Here is a 16,559-nt window from a genome sequence, read left to right on the forward strand (position 1 = left end):
AATTCTCAGTGTCACAGCAGAAAAGGAATAGCAAGACACTCAGATGCAAAAACGTAGATAAATTACCAATATATACACAATATAAATAATACAAGTAAAAAAGCAATAACATTGCACATTGTAACTGCTACTGGCTACTAAGCTTCCTTAGGTATCAACAAGTATCTCTCTATTATTATTATTATTATTTTTATTATTATTTGTATTACTGTGCTGTGTTGTGTAAGATAAGATAAGATAAGATAAGATAATCCTTTATTAGTCCCACAGTGGGGAAATTCTCAGTGTCACAGCAGAAAAGGAATAGCAAGACACTCAGATGCAAAAACGTAGATAAATTACCAATATATACACAATATAAATAATAGAAGTAAAAAAGCAATAACATTGCACATTGTAACTGCTACTGGCTACTAAGCTTCCTTAGGTATCAACAAGTATCTCTCTATTATTATTATTATTATTATTATTATTATTTGTATTACTGTGCTGTGTTGTGTAAGATAAGATAAGATAAGATAAGATAATGCTTTATTAGTCCCACAGTGGGGAAATTCTCAGTTTCACAGCAGAAAAGGAATAGCAAGACACTCAGATGCAAAAACGTAGATAAATTACCAATATATACACAATATAAATAATACAAGTAAAAAAGCAATAACATTGCACATTGTAACTGCTACTGGCTACTAAGCTTATTTAGGTATCAACAAAGATCTCTCTATTATTATTATTATTATTATTATTATTATTGTCATCATGTGGAAAGAAAATAAAGACCAATAACTGCCTGTAAAACCAAATTCATTTTCAAGTTTCATTAATATCCCAATATAATATGTATGTATATATATGTATATATATGTGTGTTGTGCTATTTTTTAGTTTTTTAAATGACTATAATTTTACATTTTTGTATTGTTGTTGTTACTATAATAATTATAAACAATAATAGCAATGTTTTGTATTTGTATATTATCTTAACCACGATTTCCTACTGGAGCTGTTGTGATTGGCGGACTGCTCCTGAATTATGAAGCACCGTCCAATCACAGCGCGGCAGGGGCGGGACCTGCCTGCCTGCCTGCCTGCCTGGGTCGTGGGGGGCTGTAACTCTAGCTGCTGCTGTCCGGCGGGTTTTTCTGGCCGCAGCTGAAAGCGGGTGTGTTTGGACTGCATGAGCTTCCCCAGTGTGTCCTGGAAACTGAAAGGGTAAGGATGACAGCCGGGCTGAGCGTATGACTGTGTGGAGGTGTTAAATGGTTAACGTGGAGCTGCAGCTGCGCTCCGCAGCTCGGTGCCATTTTCCTCCATGGTGGAGTATCTAATTAAGGCAGAGCTTTGTCCTCCAGCGCCGCTGCAGCTGCAGCCGTTTAGCACGGAGGGCTGATGGGGCTCAGATATTAATAACTAGCTGCATCTGATTAGGTGACATATTACAGGCGTGCTTTTATAGCGTGCGTGGACGTGGTAGGTAGATAAAGTTTATAGCCAAGCTTGCAACTGGCTCCTTATTCCACCTTAAATGCGCGTGCACGCAACTCCGGCACCACTTAAGGTGGATCGGACAGTTGGAACTGGACGGCAATTTCGGCGTAGTGGAAAGTTTGTTTAATGGGAAGCTGGAGTGAGCAGAATTAGGCTTTTTTGCGGTTTATTTATCGCTGTGAACAGACATGCATGCAAAGTTGCAGTGGGGATAGCCAGCTGTCTAAATATAGGTGCAGAAACTAAAAGAAAATAATAATAAAAATAATTAATTTATTTAATTAATTAATTAGTTGATTAATTAATACATCTCAGGATTTTGTTTTCTATTTTTTTTTTATTTTTTGAGTTAATAATAAACAAAAAAATAAATAAAAATCCGCTTCCAGGAATTGGAACTCAATAAATCCTGGAATTGAAAATCCAGCCCGGGATTTCGTTCCAACTGCCTAGGCCGCGCTACGGCACCTCAGGTGCCGTAGCGCGGCCTAGGCAGTTGGAACGAAATCCCGGGCTGGATTTTCAATTCCTGGACGCGGACTGCAAAGTTGTGTCCCGTCTTGTTGTGTTTACGTATTAAAGCTCAGTGCTACTCGCCTGGAGTTAATGTTTATCCTCTTTTAATTGTTTAGGCACTAAAGGCGACAGTGCTTTTAAACATTTTCCTCTCGCAGCGTGAAAAAGCTCGTATTTTCCTCGTTATTGCAGAGAATGGAGTCGCTGTGCTCAGGTAGCGCTAGCTAGCTTGTTTGCATGGCTTTTAAAAGTGGGCGTGGCCTGATAACGCGGCTTAATTTTTATTTTAGTCCTTTTTTAAAAATTATTATTAAATTATTATATGCTATATATGCTGTGTTTTTTTTAATCGTTCTTTAAAATAATTAAATAATTAAAAAAAAAGTGCTTCTTTGTATACTATTTTGATGGCTTTACAGATGATCAGCTATTCTTTAACATTCACATTCACCTTAAAATATATTAGATATGCTCATCTACAGCATTGCAGTAACGTCCCACCCTCCGTCTGCAGCTGCTTCAGGCAGGATGTCCGCTCCATGGCAGCAGCAGCAGCCGCCGCCTCTGGCTGCTTTCTCCACGGATACCCACATCGACTCCAGCTCCAGGAGGAGGAAGGCCCGGTTGAGCTCACAGAACTGGATGAAGCAGGAAAGTGACACCGAGGTCATCCAGTGGCAGACCATGACCTCAGGAGTGGGCAGCGACTCGGAGCAGGACAACACGCCGAGCAGTGCCGTCTCCAGTAAGACCCTCAGGTTCCATCGCTTGTTCCATCTTTGGAGCAGCGTTATGGAGTCTGCAGTTCAGAAGTTTTTCATTTTCGTTCAGATGAATGATGTTTATTTGATCAGAGTGGATGATTTTGAAATGAGTAAAAGGACCTAGGCCCAGCGTATAGTGGTCAGATTGCTGACCGGTATATGCTGCGAGATTATACCTAGAGTTGGGTCTAAATAAATAAATAAATATTTAATATAATATCAAACTTGTTTAAGATACTGGTCTGAAATGTGACTGGGAGGCCACAAATTTGGGTCTTTGCCCAACTTCTAGGTGACTGTTTAAACTAACTGAATTGTTTTTTGTTGTAAAACATCATACACTGTTTGGACAAAAGTATTGGGACACTTGCTCATTCATTGTTTCTTCTGAAATCAAGGGTATTAAAAAGAGCGTATTCTGCTTTTGTTGAATTAACTGTCTCTACTGTCCAGGGAAGAAGAGTTTCTAATAGATTTTGGAGGAGTACAGCTGTGAGGATTTGATTGCCTTCAGTGGCAGGAGCGTTAGTGATGTCAGGATGTTGCATGATCACCACCCCCGAAGTACTGGATGGAGCACCACCATCCATCATTTCAACTGCTCCACAGCTCAATATGAGGGGGCTCTGTACTCCTGTAGCTTACGCCTGTCATTAGGCAGCATGGTGCCAATAGGTTCATGTTTATGTTCTCCTGCAGAGAGTCCTATTGTATTGGCAGTAGTTCTCTACAGGGCCCAAGCCAGATGTGTATGTGCATTTGCACATCTGTGTCGGGGGCAATGGGTGCAACTTAATGTAGCTGAATGCATTAATTAGAAGGGATGTCCACAAACATTTGGAGTGCTTCTGCAGCTCTAAACATGGTTTGCACTACTTTAACGTGCTCTGGTGCTTTGTTCAGGAAAGGCAGGATGGTGACCAGCCTGAAGTTAATATGCAAGCTGGTATCAAGGCCGGCTTTGTTTGAGAGCCTGACCTTTAATGACCTGAGGATGGTGAAAAATTAACACTGCAGAGAAGAAACGGGCAGATCTCTGCACTCAAAATCTGAGCAGGGTAGTGAGGTTGGGGTCAAAGTAACACACAGTAGAGTGCGTCCCAGGTCTCACTAACCGAGCTAAAGTGGTAAAACACTTGGCAACCAGAAGCACTGGTGGAAGCTGCTCAAACGGACCAAACCAAGGTGAGCCCAGTAAATATCTGTAATGGAGTTTTATGTAGACCAGCATCATAAAGGATAAAGGATAAAGGTGCACGTATTCGTCACTGTACAGTGTGGACTGTACAGCGAAATGTGTCCTCCGCATTTAACCCATCTGGTAGTGAACACACACTCACACACACACACACGTGTTAGGGGCAGTGAGTAAACACACACACCCAGAGCGGTGGGCAGCCAACTCCAGCGCCCGGGGAGCAGAGAGGGTAAAGGGCCTTGCTCAAGGGCCCAACAGTGGCAGCTTGCCGAGCCCGGGATTCGAACCCACAACCCTGTTATCGATATCCCGGCGCTCTAACCGCTGAGCCACCACTGCCCCAGGCACTTGGAGGGATGAAAATGCCAGGAGATCCAGTTGGTTTCAGTGCCCTACGTGCCCTATACTCCTGCATACCCAATACGTCTGTCCAAATAGTGTATAAACGTCATTTATGTAGTTAAATGACTATATTTTGATTATATAGTGGACTACAGTACTTTGCTATCTGAAACCCAGGGTGAAGATGGCATATCAAATGTTTATGTTGAAATATTAAAATATTCAGTGTTTTAAAGTTGTTTACTGCTATGATTTTACTCTGCATCATTTTAATTATTAATTATTATCATTATAATTAATGATTTGGGCAAGTTCTGCTGCTGTTCACATGTATTTAGCTTGACTTAAGGACTCTAAAAGGACATTTACATTTATGGCATTTAGCAGACCCTCTTATCCAGAGCGACTTACAAGGTTACTGGTATTACAGAGGTGGGCCAATGTAGTGTTAGGAGTCTTGCCCAAGGACTCTTATTGGTGTAGTGCAGCACCCACAGTCACCCAGACCGGGAATTGAACCCCAGTCTCCCACATGCTGTGGTAGCTCACTGGCCAATAGTGGTGTTATCTGTTGCGCCACACCAACTACTGACTTCACTTAGCTATTATTTTTATTATTATTATTACTTTTTAGATGGCATCTGGGATTCTATAAGAGAAAATAGGAAGGGCATGTGTTATTGGATTTCTTGCAGACTGAATAATTGCAGACGTAAACTCATGCTGAGCAGACTTTGCTGCTTTCAGCTTTGCATAAAGCTGTTATCCTATCAAAAATCTCCCTTTTTGTCTGTCTTTTTTTCGCATTGGTTTGAACCCTATATCTACTCTGTGTCCATCATTCTAGATCAACAGACCAATAGAAATGCTCTAAAAGACTTGGAGTAAACTGCCCTGGTCAGCAGTGCCCCACCTGGTGGGCCTCTTTGAATTGATAGATGCATGTAGGCGGCACATAATAAACTGGCAGCTCATCACTCCGTTTGTTGATGTTCCTCTAGCAGTGACCCCAATGGAGGGCTTGCCCCCGAGTGTGATGCTGACCATCACCAAACTGCAGTGTCTGCTGGAGAGCAAACAGGAGAAGATCGAAGCTCTGGAACGTCAGGTAGAAGACCTGCAGCAGGACAGGAAGTTCCTCCGGCAGCAGATTGAGAACCTGACCAGCTCACGCCCCACCCTTGCTGCTGAAGGTTGGTCAGATCGTTCACCCTGTTTATCTAGAACCTGGGATTAGTTTGATCTGAGAGGCTTGCACCTCTAGAGGAGTAAAGCTCACCTCATGGTGATCAGGAGAATGATTGAATGGAATCTGAATTTTCACCATGATTAATTTACCTGTATTGGTATTTATTAAAAATTATTTTGTTTTACTAAATATATGTCTAACGTATATATATATATATGTATGTGTGTGTGTGTGTGTGTGTGTGTGTGTGTGTGTGTGTGTGTGTATATATATATATATATATATATATATATATATATATATATATATATATATACACACACACACACACACACACACACACACACACACACTGCTCAAAAAAATAAAGGGAACACTCAAATAACACATCCTAGATCTGAATGAATGAAATATTCTCATTGAATTTTTGTTCTGTACAAAGTTGAATGTGCTGACAACAAAATCACACAAAAATCATCAATGGAAATCAAATTTATTAACCAATGGAGGCCTGGATTTGGAGTCACACACAAAATTAAAGTGGAAAAACACACTACAGGCTGACCCCAACTTTGATGTAATGTCCTTAAAACAAGTCAAAATGAGGCTCAGTATTGTCGGTGGCCTCCACATGCCTGTATGACCTCCCTACAACGCCTGGGCATGCTCCTGATAAGGAGGCGGATGGTCTCCTGAGGGATCTCTTCCCAGACCTGGACTAAAGCAACTGCCAACTCCTGGACAGTCTGTGGTGCCATGTGACGTTGGTGGATGTAGTGAGACATGATGTCCCAGATGTGCTCAATCGGATTCAGGTCTGGGGAACGGGCGGGCCTGTCCATAGCTTCAATGCCTTCATCTTGCAGGAACTGCTGACACACTCCAGCCACATGAGGTCTAGCATTGTCCTGCATTAGGAGGAACCCAGGGCCAACCGCACCAGCATATGGTCTCACAAGGGGTCTGAGGATCTCATCTCGGTACCTAATGGCAGTCAGGCTACCTCTGGCGAGCACATGGAGGGCTGTGCGGCCCTCCAAAGAAATGCCACCCCACACCATGACCCACTGCCAAAGCCGTCATGCTGAAGGATGTTGCAGGCAGCAAATCGCTCTCCACGGCGTCTCCAGACTCTGTCACGTCTGTCACATGTGCTCAGTGTGAACCTGCTTTCATCTGTGAAGAGCACAGGGCACCATTGGCGAATTTGCCAATCCTGGTGTTCTCTGGCAAATGCCAAGCATCCTGCACGGTGTTGGGCTGTGAGCACAGCCCCCATCTGTGGACATCAGGCCCTCATACCATCCTCATGGAGTCAGACACATGCACATTTGTGGCCTGCTGGAGGTCATTTTTCAGGGCCCTGGCAGTGTTCCTCCTGTTCCTCCTTGCACAAAGGCGGAGGTAGCAGTCCTGCTGCTGGGTTGTTGCCCTCCTACGGCCTCCTCCACGTCTCCTGGTGTACTGGCCTGTCTCCTGGTAGCACCTCCAGCCTCTGGACGCTACCCTGAAAGACACAGCAAACCTTCTTGCCACAGCTCGCATTGATGTGCTATTCTGGATGAGCTGCACTACCTGAGCCACTTGTGTGGGTTGTCCGTCTTATGCTACCACAAGTGTGAAAGCACCACCAACATTCAAAAGTGATCAAAACATCAGCCAGAAAGCATAGGTACATGTTTTGACCACATGGGGTTAAAGAACCCCCCCCTCTCTCTACTCCACAAAACACAACCTTCCAGGCACTTTAATACATTTTGTTAACCAAACATAAACTCTGTCTGTGTTGGGAGGGTAATTTTAACCAGGATGGTCACAAGACGCCCTCAGATTTGATAGAAGTGAGGATGGCATGCCACAACTGCATCAATTGCACGTATATTTGATATAGACCACCTTGCCAGCAGCTTATCAGACACTGTGGTCGTTTTGCCCGTTTTCTTGTGGAGGGCTAGTGGGACAAGCGTGAAAAATCTTATGTTGCTTCCATAATAAATTCAGCTCAGCATCTATAAACCATTGCTCTGCACATAAATTCCAGTCTTACTGGAGCAGTTTCACAGGATAACCTATTAGTTGCCTATTGGTAGTTAAACAGAAGCTGAGCATGCTCGGTTTGATTGCATTTTAGTCCCCAAGTCCTCAAAATAATATTTTTTTCTATTTATCTATTTATTTATTTATTCATTCATTCATAAATGCATACTGCATATGCCTTGGTCTTCACTAGAGCATAAACTGTACTTAGACTGATCCTCTCATAAAGTACTGAAGTGATCATTGTTCTAATTAATTGCTGTACTTGATTCCCAAAGCGGGCAAGTCCGTCTACGCTGAACCCAAAGCCCATAAGAGGCAGAGGACGGCTTCCTCCAGCTCCAGCCTCTGCAATGAGAGTGGATCAGATGGGTCGTTCTCTTCTGCGTCATCGGCGACTTCTGAGAGGAAGAGACGCCACAAAGAGAAAAAGAGGGGAAAGAAAGGCAAAGACTACGGCAGGAAAAGAGGTACAGCCTAACGCCTACAGGGATGCACGGCCCTGTGCCTTGGTTCCCTGCAGAGATTAGATTTAACTGTCCGATAACACACTCGACCTATTGAGCTAATCAGGATCCTCAGGAGCATGTAAACATCGCAACCTGATTATTAGTGGTTTGAGGTTATAAGGGCTCTGCCACCATGTTCCGAGGGTCAGTAGTTGGAATCCTGGGTCATGCTACCTGCCATCATCAGCCAATATCTGAGAGAGCACAATTGGCCCTGCTCTCTCCGTGTGGGTGGATGGTACCCGGTGCCCAGTGACGTTGCATTGGCTGGTTGCGCATGTGTTGGAGAAGGCATGTGTAAGATTAGGGTGGTGACCACGCGCCCAGGGCAGTGTGCAGTCACCTCTGTGCCAAAGGGGCAATTTGGGGTTGGGTACCTCAACCCTGTTTGCCAGTCCTAGGGAATGAACCATCAACCTTCAGTCCCAAGCCTAGTTATCTGAGCCCTGGTCCTGGAGGCACCCTGCCCTACGTATAAAAAGGCCACTAAAATGTGCAGGGCAGGACATCTCCTGGACCTTTTAAGCTACAGCTGCCCCATACTAATGGAAAAAGCCCAAATGTAATAACATTTCCCTCTCCCTAATTTTGTGTAATTTAGTTTTAGTTGTTTAGCTATATTCACTGTTGAGGACTCATTTGGCAGTGTTGATTTAGGAATAGCCTTATGGGAAACATATGAAGTAAGCAGTCTGTCTCTAAACCAACTGTCCTCTGCACCTTCACTGAAACTCATCCTGTATCTTGAATCAAGCCTCTGTAGCAACACTGTCTCTCTGGCCCTGGTAACACCATATGTACAGTGAGTCCAAGAAGTATTTGATCCCTTGCTGATTTTCTTTGTTTGCCCACTAATAAAGACACTATCCTTCTGCACTTTTAATGGTAGATATATTCTAACATGGAGAGACAGAATATCAAGACAAAAATCCAGAATATAATTTTAAAGAATATATTTTAATTAATTTGTATTTCAATGAGGAAAATAAGTATTTGATCCCTCTTGCCAAACACACTCAATACTTAGTGGCAAAGCCTTTGTTTGCAAGCACAGCGGTGAGACGTTTGTTGTAGTTAACCACAAGTTTAGCACACACACCAGGGGGAATTTTGGCCCACTCTTCTTTGCAGATCCTCTCTAAATCATGAAGGTTGGTGGGCTGTCGCTTGGCAACTCTGACCTTCAGCTCCCTCCATAGATTTTCGATCGGATTGAGGTCTGGCGACTGGCTGGGCCACTCCATGACCTTAATGTGATTTTTCTTGAGCCAATCCTTTGTTGCCTTTGCTGTATGTTTAGGGTCGTTATCATGTTGGAAGACCCAACCACGGCCCATTTTCAGATCCCTGGCAGAGGGGAGGAGGTTGTCCCTCAGGATTGTGCGGTACATGGCTCCATCCATCTTCCCAGTGATGCGGTGAAGTAGCCCTGTACCCTTGGCAGAGAAACACCCCCAAAACATTATGCTTCCACCTCCATGCTTGACGGTGGGCACAGTGTTCTTGGGGTCATAGGCAGCATTTTTCTTCCTCCACACATGGCGGGTGGAGTTGAGGCCAAAAAGTTCAATTTTGGTCTCGTCTGACCACAAAACCTTCTCCCAATAACTTGGTTCATCTTTCAAATGATCATTGGCATACTTGAGGCGCGCCTCCACATGTGCTCTCTTCAGCAGGGGTACCTTTCGGGCACTGCAGGATGTGAATCCATTGTTGCGCAAAGTGTTGCCAATTGTTTCCTTGCAAACTGTGGTCCCAGCTGCCTTCAGGTCATTTGCTAACTCCTGCCGAGTGGTTGCAGGACGATTTCTGACTGTTCTCAGCATCATTGCCACCCCACGAGGCGAAATCTTCTTTGGAGCACCGGGCCGAGGTCTGTTGATTGTCATGTTATACTCTTTAAACTTTCTGATAATTGCACCAATAGTTGTTACTTTCACATCCAACACCTTACTAATCTTTTTGTAGCCCATTCCAGCTTTGTGAAGGTCAACAATTCTGACTCTGAGGTCCTGTGACAGCTCTTTGGTTTTACCCATGTTGGAGACTTGAAATCTGTGTGATCTGTCTGATTCTGTGGACAGGTGTTTTTCACACAAGTGATTAGTGAGAACAGGTGGCTTCAGGTCAGGTAACAAGTTGATTGGGAGTGTCTAACTGGTCTGTAAAAGCCAGAACTGCTAATGAATACTAAGGGATCAAATACTTATTTCACTCCATGAAATACAAATCAATTAATATATATTCCTTAGATTTATTTTCTGGATTTTCTTTTTAATATTCTGTCTCTCCATGTAAGAATACATCTACCATTAAAAGTATAGAATGATCATGTCTTTATTAGTGGGCCAACGAAGAAAATCAGCAAGGGATCAAATACTTCTTGGACTCACTGTAGATATTGCAAATGTATATTGTTTAGAGAGCTGAAAAATGGTTGCAATGTTTTTGAGGCCTGGCCATCAAATACTTGACGTTGCTAAAGCAAGACTGGAATCCTCATGTGTTTTGAATGGCTTCTGCCTTGTTCCTACATGTCAGCTGTTTTTATTAATGATACTATTATGCTTAATTAATGTTTTTTATATTAATGCAAAACTGCAGTTTCCTTCTGGATCAATAAACCACTTCTATTTAGTTAACAATCTAATTAACGAAAGTTGGAAGTAGGTTGTGGAAAATGAATGAACAGCAGGTTGTTAGAACTTTCTTACAGAATAAAAGTTTACATTGCTTTTTTATACATTAAAAGCATAACCACACAATATCAATCCAAACGACAGCAGTGTAACACTATTACCATAGAATTAACTTGAGTTAAAAGTAACGAGACTTTAGTTAGAAACTTGGAGGCTACATGTTTATAACACATATGTAAGCAACAGGCTACGCAACGCAGTGACTAGCCTAATGCTGCCAGGAGCACCACACCTCTGAGGAGATATTAGGCTAGGCTTCGGGATTAGAGTTAGAGACTATAATTAGCTGCATCATTACACATTGTTTATAATCTCATTGTACTCAGCTGTTCTTCACCTTATGTGGAGAGTCCAGGTTCAGATCTGTAGATGTTCACCTGAGAGATCATTGATCATCTAACAGCTCGAATACTGACCCTCTCAGCATCCTCAACCAGCTGCTGCTGACACCAGGAACTGGAGTTTAACGGGATTTGGCTGAGATTAAGGGGCCAGGATTAAGTTTAGGAGTAGATTTATTTGACTATGGTTTGAGTTTTGATTAAAACCTGGTTGAAGGTTTTGGACTGAGTGTAAGATCAGGGTTAAGGCCAGGATGAGGTTTAGAGGGTAGGGTTTTGAGTTAAGGTTTAAGGCCAGGATGAGGTTTAGAGGGTAGGGTTTTGAGTTAAGGTTAAAGGCCAGGATGAAGGTTGGGATTAGGTTTTGGACTGAGGTTAAGATTAGGGCCAGGGTTTGGATTGTTTTTTTGGTTGAGGTTAAGGTTATGATTAGGGCCTGGATGAGGGTTAAGATTAGGGCCAGGGTTTGGATTGTTATTTTGGTTGAGGTTAAGGTTATGATTAGGGTTTGAATGAGGGTTAAGATTATGTTTTGGGTTGAGGTTAAGGTTGGGGTTAAGGCCAGGATTAGGGTTAGAGTTAGGTTTTGGGTTGAGGTTAAGATTCGGATTAGGGCCAGAATGAAGGTTAGGATTAGATTTCTGGATAATGTTTGGGTTTTGATTAGAGCCTGGATGAGGGTTAAGATTAGGTTTTGGGTTGAGGTTAAGGTTAGGATTAGGGTCAGTATGAAGGTTAGGATTAGGTTTTGGACTGGGGTTAAGGTTTGGGTTGTGATTAGAGCCTGGATGAGGTTTAAGATTAGGTTTTGGACAGAGTGTAAGGTTAAGGCCATGATGAGGGTTGGAGTTAGGTTTTGGGTAAGGGTTAGGATTAGGGTTAGGGTTACATTTTTGGCTGAGTTAGGGCCAGGATGAAGGTTAGGGTTAGATTTTGGGTTGAGATTAAGGTTAGGATTAGGGCCAGAATGAAGGTAAGGATTAGGTTTTGGACTGAGGCTAAGGTTAGATTTAGGGCCAGAGGTCAGTACAGCCTCTCAAATTCTCTAAATCTCTCTTTTAAGATACTTGAACATGTTCAGTTCTCTAGAAGTGCTTACTGTACTCAGGAAAGTGCACCAAAATGTACTTCATATTTCATCATATGTCATTAATTTCCCTTCTTTTACTGTGCAGCGACGGGCGTGCAGTACGTCATCCACCGCTACAAGCAGGTCCTCTCAGCCTTCAACAAGAAGAAGAGCATGAGTGGCGCCTTCCGGCATCACGGCATCGACCGGAACACCATCGCCAACACGGCACCCATAGCCGAGCTCCACCTGGCCGCTAAAGAGGCCGTTCCACTGGTGGGTCAGTTCCGGCCGCGGGAGGAGACCCTAGTGAACTATGCCCAGCGCTGTGCTCTGGCCATCGAGACGGACGAGGAACTGTCCAGAAAGATCGAGCAGATGAAGGCCAACGGAGAGCTGCTGCCCATTTCAGCAAAGAGGGCCAGGGTGCATACACTACTGTGCCAGTAGAGGGTGCTGTGAGACTGTGGTTCAGTGTTTGTCAGCTGTGGTTCTGGAGTGCCTCTGTTCTGCTTGTTTTGGTGTGTGTGTGTGTGTGTGTGTGTGTGTGTGTGTGTGTGTGTGTGTGTGTGTGTGTGTGTGTGTTCCCTTACAGATTTGACTAACTCAAGCTGTTAATTGTGCTGGTACTTAATCAGTATTAACTGAATGGTATTAATTGAGTTAATATTAATTAATTAATTAATTAATTAATTGAATGATGAGGCTGTAAAAAGTTGTATTCTCCCCCCATGTTAAAGATGTACAGCGGTACCTGACACACAGTTTTAAGCTTGCAGTCTTTTTTGCACTATTTCTCTTTTAAATGCTGTAAAACTGGAATTATCAAGGTTTATAATCTCATATTTTAGTTTTGTTGATTCCCTGTAATTAACAAGCCCTTCCAGGCATCTTGGAGCAGGGAAATCGCCAAGTTTTGCATGGCAGCAGATACTCCAGGACCACAGTTGAGCACCCATTTCTGCAGATCTTTAGGTGGGAGGGGTAAAGTGTTTATAAGGTGTTCTAAGAAGTTCTAGGTACATTTCCATTGCGTCCTCGGTCTGTCCTTAGCACTTAGCACTTGTATACAAGTGGACCTGTTGGTACGACTGTATGTAAACTGTCAGCATTTCTTTAGTTGAGTATTTCATGTTGTGCCAGGGGGCTTTTCCTCCGCCGTAATAATTAATAATAACATACACTACCGGTCAAAAGTTTTAGAACACCCCCAATCATATTTCTCCAGTTTGTATTGACCTCTAAGCTGCACTTCACAAGTCTGGAGAATATCCTGAAATGGTACAAAGCCCTGCGGTAAACTGGCAGAGCTTTAAATGAAGTAAAGCTGAGGAATAATGTTTGTTTATAATAAGAAAGGCCTTTTTAGGGAACAAGTCATTGGTTAGGAACTTACAGCTGGTCTGTAGCAATGGTATTAAAATTAGCTGAGAAAATTTATGCTAACAATTTACAAACCCTTTATGTATTTAAAAGCGGTGTTGGAACAGGCTGTGTTGAGCCCTGTTTGTATGGGATTAGTTGTACATCAGGAGGTGCAGTTGTAAATGTAAGTATTACTGGAGTCTCTTTTATTTTTGATTTTAGTCAGACCTGAGTGCACCATGTCTGCTATTGTTATGGACCGTGGCTCCTGCACCAATAAGTATTCCGGTGCCTTGTACCTTCTGTAAAACAGGCCGTATAAATAACCTCAGGTTATATTAGTCCTCTGTGAGTCGATATGTGGGGTAGTGTTCTATCATACCCATGGGAAAGGGGTATGAGTGGAGGCACTCGAGAAAGCTTTCGCACCTTGGGTAGTTAAGCAACGTAAAATACAGCACGGTGCTTCTGGCAGCTGTAGGCAAGGCGTTGCGTAGCGTGGCCTAGCCGATTAGCTTACATACGTGTTATGAACATGTAGCTGCTAATTTTCACACTTACCTTTTCATTATTGCTAGAAGTGGTTAAAAGGCACAGGATGGTCACGAGACGCTTCTTTGGAGGTGGTGGCAGTATGTAAATTGAGTAACCCTCGCATCTCAGGCATATAGGTGCTGGTCATAAAATTTGAATATCATGAAAAAGTTGATTTATTTCAGTAATTCTATTCAAAAAGTTAAACTTGTGTATTATATTCATTCATTACACACAGATTGATATATTGTGAAAAGGTAGAAAAGGTAATATTGAAGACACCTGGTACCTCACTCTAATCAGTTAATTAAATCAAAACACCTTCAAAGGCCTTTAAATGGTCTCTGTCTAGTTCTGTTGGCTACACAATCATGGGGAAGACTGCTGACTTGACAGTTGTCCAAAAGACAACCGTTGACACCTTGCACAAGGAGGGCAAGACACAAAAGGTCATTGCTAAAGAGGCTGGCTGTTCACAGAGCTCTGTGTCCAAGCACATTAATAGAGAGGCGAAGGGAAGGAAAAGATGTGGTAGAAAAAAGTGTACAAGCAATAGGGATAACCGCACCCTGGAGAAGATTGTGAAACAAATCCCATTCAAAAATTGTGAAGAGGCATTGAGACCCATTGAGACTATTGGAAAAGGGGTATGAGTGGAGGCACTCAATTTAATTTTGCTGGTTATAACTGACAACTAATGAAAACCTCAAATTTAGTTTCTCAGAAAATTAGAATATTACTTAAAACCAATGCAAAAAAGGATTTTTAGAATTGTTTTCTTAAAAATACTGATTTTGTTTTGAGTTAATTAGCTGATTGAGTGTGGCGCCAGGTGTCTTCAATATTGAACCTTTTCACAATATTCAAATTTTCTGAGATACTGAATTTGAGGTTTTCATCAGTTGTCCGTTATAACCATCAAAATTAAAATAAATAAACACTTGAAATATATCGGTCTGTGTGTAATGAAGGAATAAAATATACAAGTTTCACTAAATCAACTTTCATGATATTCTAATTTTATGACCAGCACCTATATATGCCAAATTTATTTCTCATGCTGATCAGTCATAAATTTGTACAGACGTCTTGTAGTAAAATTACAATGCTCCACCTACTCATATAAAACTAATCCCATCCCGATAGAGATTTACTGTCTTCCCTACCGCCGTACCGTTCAGACTGCTCTCATAATCACCAGGAAATGACCGCAGATAGAGCTTTCTAACTCTAACAGTGGAGCTCTTTCCTTTAGCGGAACTACAGGTTAAGCCAGAGTGTGGTGAGGACCCCATCCTACACAGTCAGAAGACTCTTGGAAGCTAAAGAGGGTCTGGTACAGGAGCAGTAGCAGAAGACCCTGTCTGAGAAGTTTCTCAGAGTCAGCAGTTGCTTGTGTTCTAGGTGGCTCACGAGACTAGGGTCAGTACACCCTGTAGATCAGCTTAACACTGCAGCAGCCGGACCTTGAGGTGGAGTAGCAGTAGGGAAGTCGGTGCTGAGACGGTAAAATAGGAAACACTAGTCTGGGCTTGTCTGGGCTGTGCAGCACTGCCAGAGCACTACTGAACAAATTGGGGATGTTCTAAAACTATAGAGTATATAAAGCGCACTGTGGGTGATGCAGACTACTTTAGGCCGCAGTTGAAGCTGTGTCCTAAAGTTCTGGCTTCGGGAGTGTGGGCTTCCATGATGGGATTTTGCTGTGTCCGCTTTCAGTCCACAAAAACTCCAGAAGGGTTCCTCAGATGTTGCTTTCTGCTCACAGAGACAGTAAATGGAAAAAAACTTCATAATGCTTCATAATATTGTCTTCAAATAATCTGTAAGATCTACATCCCACATGTTCCTCACTGCTGTCCACAAATCTCTAGTAGAGCTCGGGATTTCCAACCCAGTTCCACAAGCTCTCAGTGGGCTTTAAATCAACACTATGTAGTAATAGTACCCTAAAACAGCAGCGAAACTCCCGAAACGCCACTACTGCACTATGGAATTACTCCATGGACGAGACCTCTCTCCAGAACTGCTGTGTCCTGTGTCATATTAGCGTAAACCCTGCAGTATTACTCTACCGCCTCAGTCCACATGCTTCTCTACCTTCAGACTGCTGTAAATACAAATCACACATGCATTTCTATACAAGCTGATTTAGAAGATCCAGAAGCCTTTTCTGGATCTTCTGAATCAGCTTGTATAGAAATGCATGTGTGATTTGTATTTACAGCAGTGGGGTAAACGTGCATTACACTGTCCAACTGTAGGGGGAGCCCAGGAGCAAAGAATACCAGTTCTCACGCAAGCTCACAGCTTTCCTGGCAGTCCTCACTCCTCAACCCACTCATTCACTGGAGGAGCAGTTAAGGGGGTCAGGGGGTTCTCCTCTAAAAAGAGGTGAGCTCTTTCAAACATATCCAGCACATCTGGAGCACTGCTCCAGATCAGTGTGACATCTGTACATCTGAGCAACCCTGTCTGTCTGACTGATGGTGTTATTTGAGTATTTGC

General features: G+C 42.8%; 1 protein-coding gene across 1 annotated transcript; it reads left to right on the forward strand.

The window, feature by feature from the left end:
- Window positions 1-1,109: 1,109 nt before the first annotated feature.
- Window positions 1,110-16,171, forward strand: LOC140555929 (uncharacterized). Its single transcript, XM_072679296.1, has 5 exons — window positions 1,110-1,212; window positions 2,519-2,749; window positions 5,310-5,501; window positions 7,813-8,004; window positions 12,259-16,171. The coding sequence occupies exons 2-5, from the start codon at window positions 2,533-2,535 to the stop codon at window positions 12,600-12,602; spliced, it is 945 nt and encodes a 314-aa protein (XP_072535397.1). The 5' UTR covers window positions 1,110-1,212; window positions 2,519-2,532; the 3' UTR covers window positions 12,603-16,171.
- The last annotated feature ends 388 nt before the right edge of the window (window positions 16,172-16,559 follow it).

Source organism: Salminus brasiliensis, chromosome 5 (genome assembly GCF_030463535.1).
Source record: "Salminus brasiliensis chromosome 5, fSalBra1.hap2, whole genome shotgun sequence".
Classification (NCBI taxonomy): domain Eukaryota; kingdom Metazoa; phylum Chordata; class Actinopteri; order Characiformes; family Bryconidae; genus Salminus; species Salminus brasiliensis.

Bases quoted from the DNA above. Each gene is read 5' to 3' on its own strand.
- LOC140555929 (XM_072679296.1), top strand. From the start codon at position 2,533: ATGTCCGCTCCATGGCAGCAGCAGCAGCCGCCGCCTCTGGCTGCTTTC. The intron at 2,750-5,309 runs GTAAGACCCTCA...ATGTTCCTCTAG, and splicing joins GCCGAGCAGTGCCGTCTCCA to CAGTGACCCCAATGGAGGGC. The intron at 8,005-12,258 runs GTACAGCCTAAC...TTTACTGTGCAG, and splicing joins AGACTACGGCAGGAAAAGAG to CGACGGGCGTGCAGTACGTC.